This window comes from Pezoporus flaviventris, unplaced genomic scaffold, assembly GCF_033815535.1.
Source record: "Pezoporus flaviventris isolate CSIRO_AGI_PZ_B2104156 unplaced genomic scaffold, CSIRO_AGI_Pfla_v1 ptg000025l, whole genome shotgun sequence".
NCBI lineage: Eukaryota > Metazoa > Chordata > Aves > Psittaciformes > Psittacidae > Pezoporus > Pezoporus flaviventris.
In genome coordinates, this window is record NW_026892573.1 from 28,092,025 (window position 1) to 28,104,562 (window position 12,538).

At 45.0% G+C, this 12,538-nt stretch overlaps 1 protein-coding gene across 1 annotated transcript; it reads right to left on the reverse strand.

The window, feature by feature from the left end:
- Positions 1-4,014: 4,014 nt before the first annotated feature.
- PRSS23 (serine protease 23) lies at positions 4,015-12,244 on the reverse strand. The gene is made up of 2 exons (XM_061457932.1): positions 12,043-12,244; positions 4,015-7,177 (listed from the first exon to the last, which is right to left on the reverse strand). Exon 2 carries the CDS (start codon positions 7,162-7,164, stop codon positions 6,046-6,048), a length of 1,119 nt encoding a protein of 372 aa, XP_061313916.1. The 5' UTR covers positions 7,165-7,177; positions 12,043-12,244; the 3' UTR covers positions 4,015-6,045.
- Between the last annotated feature and the right edge of the window lie 294 nt (positions 12,245-12,538).

A 12,538-nucleotide genomic window follows, 5' to 3' on the forward strand; every position in this document is an offset into this window, starting at 1 on the left:
AATGATTTGGGTTGGAAGGGACCTTAAAGTCCATCTAGTTCCAACCCTCTGCCATGGGAAGGTATGCCACCCTGCTTCCCACGGGGACCAGAATATCCCCACAGGAAAAGTTAACTGAAGCAGGTCTGACTGGAAATTCATTAGAGAAACAGCTTGCAATAGGAGTTCACAGAAACCAAAGCTTTGTTGAAACATCCTGATTTAGAACAAGTTTTTATCAGAAAGTTTTCTTTGATCCAGGTGGAAATTTCTGGTCAAAATCAAAGCAAGTACCACCTGCCTGTCCCAAACCATTGGGTAGGCACCCTCTTTGCAGCAAGAAAGAGCAAACATGCCAGATGAATAGGTTTTTTGAAGCGCACCTTGTCCCCTTCTCCTTAAGGATCTCCATTCTTTTTCATCACGGGATGTTTTCTTTTCCGAGAATGAGCAGGAACAGAAAAAGAAGGATGGAGGCAGTGGGAAAAGACCAAAAAGGAACTGTTTGTTCAGGTTTAAACTCATCTGAACCACCTCATTTAAACCTACTGTGTTCTGTATGATGGCAAACACAGTTCAACTGCAGCTCGCAAGTGGGACTTTATGTTAGACAAGGCTTTGATGAACTTTTGAAATGTGAACATTTTTGTCCTCTCTGACCTTTCCAAGGCAGTAAATACACCTGGCTTCATGAGTAAAGAATGAACCCCCTTAAAAAAAAAATCTAAAGCATGATTAAATTAACTTCTTTATGTGTGCAACGTGGGGGAAAGCACCAAATCTATGATCATGTGGCATAAAATAGTTGTAGGAAATTGCTTAGGATAAGCTGGAAAAAATTATTATAACTTATTACTGCTGCCACTCCAATAAGAGTGAACAACCTTCAAATCACATGTCAGTAATTCATGAACCTGTTTTTTACATGGGAGATGGCCACGCTTGCCAGGAAAATACTCTCACCTCACCAAATCAGAATGAACAGTGTTTTCCAAACCTGAAATGAGCAATTTGCAGTTAACAGGTATCAGATATTTTTAATATAGATGCTATTGAAAAGGAGTATTTTATATCATTAGCTCTTGCTTGGTGAAGCAGTAGAAGCCTTTACCTTCTTGTAGATCTCTGCTGACGCATACTTGGCTTTTAAATGGAATTTATTGTACAAAACTAAACACCGCCCATAAAAATCTGCAGATGAACATTCATTGTCTCCCCTTGAGCCACAACCACTTAACTACTGCTAGAGATCTTCAGATAAAAACACTATGAGCCTGCTTCATGACTCAACCTATTCAAAATCAATCCACAGTCATAACATCACCGCTAATTTTATCCTGGGTATAATCAGTGTTTGGGGCATGCTAAGTTGTTTCTTTTCTCTTGTTTAATCATTTACCCATAAAAGCCCACACTGCCTTTAACAGCAACCTAATAGTCACTGTGTGAGACAGAAGAAAACATCTCCTAGGAGAAGAGCAAGTTCCTGATTCTGATGTTACTGACACTGAAGCTTTTCTTCTGTACCTAAAGGCAAGCCACAGTCTAAACTTCTCGTATGTGCTGCACACCAGGTTCAGATTTGGTATTTATACACTCATTTGAAGAGGCTTAACTTACTTCAGCTCATCCCTTTTTATTCTATACCTAGTAGAACACGGAAGGGAAAGCAACAGTATTATTCAGAAAGCCTCCCCATACATATGCATATATACACAGCAGCCAGCTCACTAGGAGTCTTGCTCCTGGGACACGAATCATGTTGCCCTTTCGCTCTTTGCTGCTCTTCTCTGTCCACATTTCCTTTTCGCTCCAGGGAAGCAAAGAGGTTTTTACCCTCCCATCATACTTTATGCACTCTTTGAAAGCTTCTCTTCCCAAGGCCTGTGCATATTGCCTTGGCACGCTACCAAACTCTGCTAACAAATGGCAGATTAAGTGGAAACACGGACAAGAATTTCAAGCATGTATTATACTTGCTCGGAGTTCAGCGTGCAACGTTAAGATGAGGGCTGCCCTCTAACCAGGCAGGCCTGGGAATTCAGCTGCAAAACAATTACAGATGCAAGGAAAATACCTTTCCTCTGAGAAAGAAGCTTGATGATAACTCTGCAGCCTGCAGTAGGCTAAGTTCACTGTGTGCTCTGGAAGAGCTCGGCATGGTCTGTGCCTTCTCGAGACTTCAGCTTCCACCTCCAACACTGTTCTCCGAGGAAGTTATGTCACATCAACCACAATTCTACATATGTCAGCCGCTTAAAGATGCAGAAGATTTTAATCCTTTCCATTCACAACCAGAACAGCCCCTCTATACCCCTCTGCTGCCCTGCCTTAGGATACAAGAATACCGAGGCGCTCAATTCAGTTCTGCAGATTAGTGGCAGTCACCATCAGCTGGACAATGAAGTGTCATGCCTCTGTATAGTTGAGTTACTTGTGGTTCCTTGATGAGCTATTTTGGCTACACAGCTGTCTTTCTCACAGGTTAAAGTTCCGGTTTTAAAAAAGCCCTATTTACAGCACCAAAGCAAGTATCCTTAGAATGCAGTTTCCAAACCTGCCAAGCAATGGCCCAACCCCACGCTGAATGAAAACTCTGGCAAAATTACACCAACTCAGGTGGGCACAGTGAAACAATGCTGAGCTTTTAGCACAATTCTGCCCATGTGATCTGAGATTTCTTTTTCCTTTCCAAAACCAGTCTGGAATGTTTGCATAAGGGTGTACACTAGAAAGAGACTCTCCCTCCCCTAATTACACTCAACTTGCTCCATACATTTGATTTTTAAAACAACTTGCTAACATTATTCTAGCTCATATGCCTTCTGCACAACTCCACTCTGCCAGTCACCATGAGAGATGTACTCTACCCCTGTACTGCGCACTGGTGAGGCTGTACCTTGAATCCTGTGTTCAGTTCTGGGCCCCTCACTACAAGAGAGACATTGAGGTGCTGGAGCAGGGCCAGAGAAAGGCAACGGAGCTGGTGAAGAGCCTGGAGTACAAGTGTGATAGGGAACAGCTGAGGGACCTGGGAGGGTTTAGTCTGGAGAAGAGAAGGCTCAGGGGGACCTGAGTATCACTCTCTACAACTGCCCTGAAAGGATGATGGAGCTGGATGGTCTGTCTCTTTTCCCAAATAACAATCAACAGGACAAGAGGAAATGGCTTCAAGTTGTGCCAAGGGAAGTTTAGATTGGATATTAGGAAAAATTTCTTCCCCAAAGAGGTTGTCAGGAATTGGAACAGGCTGCCCAGGGAAGTGGTTGAGTCACCATCAAAAAAGACATGTAGGCGTGGTTTGTTTAGTGGTGGTCTTAGTGTGAGAACAACAGTTGGCCCTGATGATCTTATAGGACTTTTCCAATCTAAATGATTCTATGATTCCATGAAAAAAAATCTTAATCTACAATCCAGTAAAGCAGTTGAGAACACAGGGCCAGTGGATGGGAAATATGCCCAGTAAACCAGGACTGACGCTGCCAAGCACACATGACGTAGTGTACACACCCAGAGATAAGGAAAGTTGTAGAAGTAGCATTTCCCAAATCAGAGCAGAACATTTGTGCACTCCAGTGTTCCTCTAAGAACTGTGGGTCTCACTGCTGGTGTCAGAGGAACTTTTTTCTTCCTGCATCAACTAAAAGAAAAAGAAGACGGACATGATTTATGACCTTATGACTGGTTCAAATTCCTCCATAGTTTATTGACCCTAAAGTTAATAAAAAGAATGTGACTTTTTGGTCTAAGAGGTTATTTTCAGCTCTGAGTAATTTGAGCTTTTGACTGGCTTTGGAACTGCAACGATTGTATAAAAGCTAAGATTGATTATTACCATCCAAAGACAGAATAATTAAACCTACTGAAAAAAAGAAATTACCTAAAAACAACAAACAGGTGAGGACAAAAGAAAATTGAAGGAAAATAAACAGTATTAAGGATATTAATAAATTTGTTTTGTATCTCTCTTTACAAATAAGTAACTGAAATGAGATTGAAAGTGCAACCCAAGTATAGCACAAATACAAGACTGTCTGCATTGGAATTCCATAACTTTTCTTTATTCACTGTGATACATTCAAACAAAAGTGCTCCAGAGAACAGCCATAGAGTAAAGGAAATTAAAATAAAAAGGCAGAAAAAGACCATCAGGTACATATGGTGATTATTCATATTTCAAAGCATTAGCAACTGCTTGTATCTGAATGCACCAAAAGCCCACATGAGGGTCCAATTGTTTTGCACGCTGCATCTATAATAACAATAATCACAGACAGCTCTAGCAAAACTGTTTTTCAGAACTAGAGCCAAAGCCATCACAAAGATAAAGCACCATCAGGCATATGTTTACAAATGCCATAGTAATTAGTAGAGTGTAAGAAAGGCTTAGCTGATTTAGGATTTTCCTTGTATTCGTATAGCACAGGGAAGCTCTCCTTAGATTCATTCCTTCCCAGCTCTGCCATTTCACACCATGGCCTTGCATTTGCCCCACAGCACCAAGAGCCATGGGCAACTTGGTAAGGAGACAGTGAGAGATGGATGGAAGAGAAACTGGACCTGGAGCCAGTATCTATCCTCCTGTTGAAAAAAGTAATATTGGCATGGCAGCATGTACTGAACCATGTTACTGTAACACAGTGGCACAACCCACCTGAGAAACACTGTTTGTACAGACCACATTGACTTCCCAATGCTGTTTGCTGAGCTACAGGTACTTGGCTGCACTGATTTTATCTGTAAAAGACAGCTCTTGTTTTAAACTCCACTTCTGCTACAGTAAAAACATAAGTCACTGTTATGTATAAGAGAGAGCAGAGCACCGCTTCATAGCAAACTCAGACTGCACCCTATAACGTGGCTCCATTCCAGCTGCAGTATTACTGAACTGTGCACTTCCCAAGAATTATTTGTAACTAGACAGTTTGATGGGGAGGAGGATTTCTACCCCAAACAACATGAGAAATGCAGGTCAAGATGCCACACAAACTACACTGTCAAAGGGCTACAATAGAGACACTTATAAATCCAGTGTCCCTCTACCTGGTATAGGTAGAACAGCATGTATCTTCAACAAAAAGTGGGAAAACTCAGTAGAACCCTTTAGTCCTGCTCTCCTCTTTACCTGCTTTTCTGGCAGCAATTCAGATGGCCATCAAGACCACAGACAGGCTTTCCTTTGAAAATCTGAGTTGCTGACACAAGTTTTTCCTTGAAGGATCTAAGTAGGTCATAAACAGAAAACAAGACTCTGTCCCTATGTGCCTTCTGTAACAGTATATCCATAGGGACCCTGCTAGATGTAAGACTATGCCCCATCTCCACAATGATTAATCCTACGTACAATTTGTGTTTCCCAAGGCAGGATGCAATGGCACTACTCATATGACCAAAATCATCTTCACAGTCAAGTCCTTGCAACACCAAGGTCTGTTTGCTCAAACAGCATTTTTCTTAACTCTGTTACTAATAAAGTCTCAAATCACTCAGGCCAAAAGAAGGTTAGAAATGTTACACAGTTATTTACCCTTCACGCTATTTGTGTGGCGTTCATCTCCCACAGCGCATGCCTTGCCCTTTTCACACTCCCTTTCTCATGCAGGAACACAAAGCTGTGATGTTTGGGTTGCAAACACCATTAAATGCCCCTCTTCAGCCCCCAACAGCATAGAAATATTTTCTTTTAAAGTTCAGATCAAAGCATTTCTACTAATCCTAGGATTTATTAAAACAAACATTGCAGACATGAGATAGTCGACAGCGTCCCTTTTATAAGATTCTTTGGAGACGGTTCTGATTTCATGCTGTTTACTGATCCGCCCCTAATTAATCTTGAGTTTCTGAGCTGCAAATTCAACAAGTCCACCTGCTCCCTCCCCACCCAACGTCCCTTTCTCCCCAGTGTTGAGCTGTAATGGCAGCACCGCACAGCCCCTCTCCTAAGAACAAGGTTCGCATCCCCACGTTACAAGACCATCTCACAGACATTTGCAGCAAAAGTCTAGACTTTCCTCAGGTGAGTAATTAAAACCAGTCATTAAGTGCTTTCAAGGAGTTTCATTGTCTTTATCCTTCCCTGCAGTCAAGGTAGTTGCCTTTGATCCAGTAACAGATCTGTGCGTATTTGAGGGGGGTGATGCGAACAGCTACATTGAAATCCTGTGGGGTGCCATTCATGTCCACCCACTGATGGCCTGAAAATATGCCAATAATTTTACGCTCCCATTTGTGGTCCTGCCTCTTCCACATCCTCACGTACACCCCAGACCCACTGGCACCCGGCTGGGCATCGCACTGCTGGTACAACAGGTCGTATGTTTCATCTTTGACATCACAGAAGCGGTAAACCAGGTTTCCTGGGCGATCATTGTCATAGCCAGAGAAGTGAATCCTCCCTCCAGGCAAGTGTCTTGCTGGTGGGCTCACACCTATCTTCATAAACTTTCTTTTATGAGGCTTCTTCAGCTCCAACAAGGCATAGTCATAATCCATGCCAATGTCATTGGCATTGCCTTTGATCCAACCTTTGGGGACATGTGTCCGTTTCACTCGGATCCACTGGAATTTCATTTTCTCAGGCATTGCTGAGTTGGTGATATTGGCTCCTTTGCTGCCATCTTTCAGTTTGGGCTTTAGGAACCCCACCCGCAGTTTCTGAGCTCCTTTGACATAACTCTTCCCATCATGGATGCAATGAGCTGCAGTAAGAACATGCTTTTCAGCCACCAGTGTGCCCGTGCAACCTGTAGATAGCTTCACCGATGTGGAGAATGGGTAGTTCAACAAGAAGTCTTTCCCAAAAATGCTAAACCTGCTGTCATAGCCATAGATCTGCCTCTTAGTTCGAGATTTGCCTTGAGACCCATCACCACTGTTGCTCAGAATATATATGCCCACCTCTGTTTCAGTGAGGCTACCATTAGCATATAAGGTTTCATAGGACAGGTAGTTCTTTACTTCTTCATAAGTTGGCAGAGGAGAACTTTTGTGGCATGCTGGGCCACACGGAGATACCACTTCCAGTCTGGCTTCTGCATCAAACTGTGGTTTGTCCAAGTTAAGAGTAGACTGTGGCAGGATAACTGGAACTCTGTAAGATGGCCAAGTTGGCTTCCAGTGAGAACTGGAGGGCATCACATCTTTAGCAGCACACAAAAGGAGGATTAAAGTGGACAAGCCTGCCATTCTGAATGCCGGTCTGTGGAAAGCAAAAGAAAGTCCAGTTACTCACATAAACGTTGCAAGATTCATCTACCTTGCTAAGTAATGGCATAAAGGTATAAAATAGTAAGTGATTTGACTGGAGCCAGCTATCATTAAGTACTTTTTTCAGAGTTAAGCTAATGCCTTAACCTGTATCCTGAAACAAGTGCTCCAGGTTAACACTGAAATGGGGCATTTAACCCTTAGGTGTGCTGAGCCACCAACATCCAGCTGACACCAGTGAGGAGTTCTAGTGCTTGTCTTCACACAGAGTAAAGCAAATTCAGACCTGTGAATTCCTGAATTCAGAAACCATAGCTCCTGCCAGAGACATCAAGCTATGGCAGGAACAGGAGGGTGGACAAAGAAGATAACCTGGACAGGAGGGTGGACAAAGAAGATAACCTGGATGGGAGCTGGGTTGCAGAACAGGACCACACAGGAGATTTGCTTCCCCTTGCAACTCATAGCAGACAAAGTTTTCTGCTCCATGTAGCATTTGCTCTCCCCTAGGCTTACATGAGAAAGGGTGGTATGAGTACACGAGGCCAGCTAATGAAGTGAATTTACAATTCTCAATGGAATCTTCAGTTAGCATACTGCCTTATTCCTTTAGAAACTCAATTAATTACTAATGCAACCCACCCCCCTCTGAGCACAAGGAGGCAAATGGGACTGTAAATGTGTTTATGAACCACAGGCAGAGTGCCTCAGACTGCAGAGAACAGCGTGCACTAGGACTGCATCAAGAAAATGTGTAACTTTAGTTCATTTGAAAATTAGCCATACAGCTGAATCGCGGCAGGAGGCATTGCCCTGGGCAAGAAGGCAGGCAGGATCTCTCTCACACAAAGAGTATTCAAACAATACTTCACTATTATGTTGAGCTTACACATGTTTAAAATCCTGCTGAGGTTACACTGATCACAAGTGCAGGATCATTCCTGAAATACCTCAAACCAGGAAACCAAAGCAAATCACGCAGGAGATAACCACAGCTATCTAAGAATAAAATGGAAAAATCCTTCTTTCCAATACTTTTTGTAGGAATACTCCATCCCTAAGGTGCACTGAAAAAGACTTCACAAGCTACAGACTGCTAAAGTCCAAAGGTGTCCAACTCAAACACTGCTACCTATTGCTGGTAGCATCCTGTTTGGGAATGGGGGCTACAGATAAAGCACACAGTATTCAGAATACCAATTGACTCATGCAGGATATCAAAACATTCCCATTCCAAGAATCAGAAGTAAGTGAATAGAGCTGATGCTACTGATGCCCACAAAGGCAGGTACTGACTCTTTTCCCAAGTAACAAGCAATAAGACAAGAGGAAATGGCCTCAAGCTGCACCAGGAGAGGTTTAGACTCGACATCAGGAAAAATTTCTTCCCCAAAAGGGTGCTCAGGCATTGGAACAGGCTGCCCAGGGCAGTGCTGGAGTCACCATCCCTGGAAGTGTTCAAAAACCATGTAGATGAGGCCCTTAGTGACATGGTTTAGTGGTGGGCTTGGCAGTGCTGGGGTAAGGGTTGAACTTGATGATCTTAAAGGTCTTCATTCTATGATTCTTCCAGAAGTGACCAGACATTCTCTTGGTATTTTTTTCTTTAACAAACAGAACATCTTTAAAGGGATGCATTTTGTTCTAGAAGGGTTAAACTCTATCAAATGTGCTGCTTTACACCTGATGGGCAAGTCATGCTGGAAAATACAGGCCATTTTAAACATGAACCAGAATTGCATCATTTTGGATCTCCCTAAAGTGGAAAATACTTGCTTATGTATTCTAGGAAAATCATCAGCTCCTCTGGCTCCTTCCACGGCAGAGATTAATATTGGATGTGGCTGGGTTTTGTAAGCTATGAAATAAGATGGTCTCACATTGGCGTAAGGATGGCCCTACTGTATTATCAAACATACTCATGAACAACAGTGATTAGGAAAACACAGAAAAAGAAGGTAACAGCAACAAATGATACTACTCCATCCCCACAAAGAAAATATACACTAGTGCAAGTCAACTGTTAGCTGTCCTACCTGTGACAGTGAGGGCTGTATGCAGAAACGTTTACTGGTCTCCCAGTTAGAAGCTGACAGCAGACTAAATCCCAGTTATGCTGTTCCTTAGGTAGCAGATCCCATCATTAAGAGAATATATTTATAAGCAGTCTGCTCTCATCTGCCTCATGTCAAAGTCATTGCCACAAATTACATTTGAAGCATTCCTGATAAAGGAATATGCATCTAAACTGCACCACTCACTCATGCTTCTTCTTGGATCTAAAAGTCACCCATGCTCACAGAGCCAGTGCTGGCCTTTGGCTGGTTTATTTAGCTAGCAGGGGGAAATCAGTTGCTATTTGCACAAGCAGCAAGATTCCCTCGTGCCTGTCAGCACAGCGACTTGATGAAGGGGCTGTGTGTGACCAGAAACTTCGCTGCTTCCTCCGAGAGCATCATCTGGGCTGGGAAATTACTTCTCCCTGCAATATCGCTACCATCCGCCCTGCAGCAGCGCCAGCACAGAATAGGCAGTTTCAATCAGTAGAGGGCAGCCGCTCTATGAAAAGAGCGAGACAGCAGCTGCGACTTAAACTGATCCCAAAAAAAGGCTTCGGGAGATGGTATCTGTGCTGTGCTCTCAAGTGGTCCTTACTCCACTTTATGCCTCTGAGCAAGCCTTCCCACACCCCTCCCCTGCTGCTTCTGTGCTATGATCACGCTGATGATAAATCTATGATAATGATAAAACAGCCTTTTCATCAGCCACAAAACTTTGCTGTTATGTCAAATGCTATTAAAACCTAATAGAATACAGTTTTGAGGATATACCAGACCATAGAAGCTAAACAGTGCTCACAAATTAAGGCATTTACTGAAGTCTTCATAGTCACATCACATCTGGAGACAGAAATGGCAATAAATCAGCTCTGGGATGCAGTAAAGAGAATAAATATGTCTTTTTTATAACAGGATGCCAAAACAGAGCATAGTACCTCTTTCTGTGGAGATGCCTCCTCTTTGAAAAATAGTTAAGCAGAAAAAAATGAAGGAATATAAAGAGCAACCTAAATTTAAAGAGAGACCTCCCAGTTATGCTCTTCTTTTCTTTTCCTTTCTCTTTTCCTGTTTTCAACAAAACTCAAAAAGCAGCAAAAAAAAAAAAAAAACAGGGTTAACACCCTCTGTGTTCAGCTACATACTCATGGTGACCCTGAGAGATGTTCTCAAATAGAACAAACCAGTAAGAAGCGAGGACTTCCCCCAGCAGCTATCACAAACCGATACTGAATGAATTAACGACGTGCGGCTCTACTGTAGCACTGCTCTTCTGTTCCCATTTCAACTGTGTCATAAACTCAATCCACCCTTTGACTCAGTACAAAGCCCCGCTCTGATATCCAGCCTCGGAACCCCCTAGAAAGCGGTTTGTACATAATCACACTTGCTAATGGCATTAAAATGGTTTAGAGAATGGAAACAGTGACAGCTACCCCGGGGCTCCCCACACTGCTGAAACACTTCACAGGCACATTTTCCTGCCTGCTATGGGCATTCACACCCTGAGAGAAACGGTGGTGAAAGAGAACTGCCTTGTTCGGGACGGGCATGAATCATTTGCTAATAAGCAAGTAATTTTCCTGGAGGAGTTCACCACTTCAGGGGTGGTTCCCGTAGTAAGATGGTAAATAACAATAAATCCTGGAACATCCAGTAGGAAAGGCTGTGAACCGAAGAGGCTCCATTACATTTTTGAAATGAAGAAAGTTTTTTCCCGGAGCTGGAAGCCAGAATGATTAACATGGCAAAAGAAAACAAACGGAGAAATTAAAACTAAGACAGCAGGAGAGAAAAACCTGCCCCGAACCAAATTACAAAGGTGAACTAAAGCACTGTCACTGGAGTGCCAAAATACCTCCGCTGCTCCTCTTAGTCACTGAGAACTTGTCAAAACACAGCAACAATAATTGAGTTCTGCTTTTAAGAAGTACAGAATCCTTGCAGCCATCAAAATCCAACATCTCTATTAGCCCGCGATGCTGGGGGTGGTGTGAGTTACCCTGCCTCACCCGCTGTAAGAAGAGATGTTCGGAAAACCTGAAACCAGCTTTGGTCCTGACAGGCCAGGGGTGTCTGTTAACACACACAACGGGATCCTGACACGTGTGTCAGTGACACGCACACATGCAGGAAAGGGATTGTGCTATGTGTTTACCACTTAGTCTGATTCCTACGGAGTGATCTGACTGCCTCCTTTCTTTCCTCTTTCCCTCTCCTAAAGCAGCTTCGGTTTCAGGGTACAAGAGCCAAAGGTGACGGTCAGCTGGAATACAAGCTGTGAACAAGGACACGCATCCCCAGCGCTACCAACCACCCGAGCGAAGGGGCAGGAGCCGAACAACCCCCGCAGGCTCCAGCAGCCGCTTCGCTGAACACATCATCATGTATTTCTTAAGTAAAACCCCCAAAATACCGATGTTTTGGGTCACGGAGATGTACCGAAGTACAGGACCGCAGCGGCTTAACCCAGAAGCTCCTTCTGATGCCTCCCGAGTGCGAAACGCAGCAAAGGCGAATCTTTTATCGGCTGTTTTAGCAGCCTCTTCGAAGTTGCTCACCGCCAGCAGAGAGCGGCGGGGCTCGCAGCCCCGGCCAGCACCCGCAGCGGGACGGGCGGGGAACGGCAGCTCCCTCCATCCCCATTGTCCGCCCATTGCGCTGCCGGTGATGGGAGCGGGTTAAAAGCGCAGCTCTGGTCCCGCACAAGGACAGCGGCTCCCGCAGCCGGGCTGTGCCGCGCCGGGCTCCCCTGTGTCCCCCCCCGGGTGACCCTCACCCTCTGGAACCCGCTACCTACCAGCTCCCCGCGGCGGCGGCGCGTCCCGGAGCCGCTCAGGCAGGTGGCGGGGCCGGTCCCATCCCTCCCGCCGGGCGCCTTCCCTCAGAGGCGCGCTCCGAGCGGAGCGGGGCGGAGCGGTGTGGGGCGGAGCGGCGCCTACCGCAGGTGGCTCCGGCCGCCGCCGCTGCTGAGCCCCGTTCCCCTCCGCTCCTTTCCCCTCCCGCCCCACAGCCCGCCCTTGGAGGCCGCGCAGGGGCTGAGGCCGAGGCCGCCCCTCAGCGCAGGCCGCCGCCCCAGTGCGCCCTTCAGGCCGGCACCCCCTTGTTTTCCTCTTTTCATGCAGTTTTCATTGATTTCCTGAGGAAAACCATACTTTTTTTCCTCATCTTCGATTTTTATTCGCGGGGTCCCGGCACTGTGGGCGGCTCAGGGATCGCCATCCCCTCACCGCAGTGGTGTGGCCCGGCCACCTCAGAGGGTGAACCCCCTGGGGTCCCTGCCGCCATTACAGGGC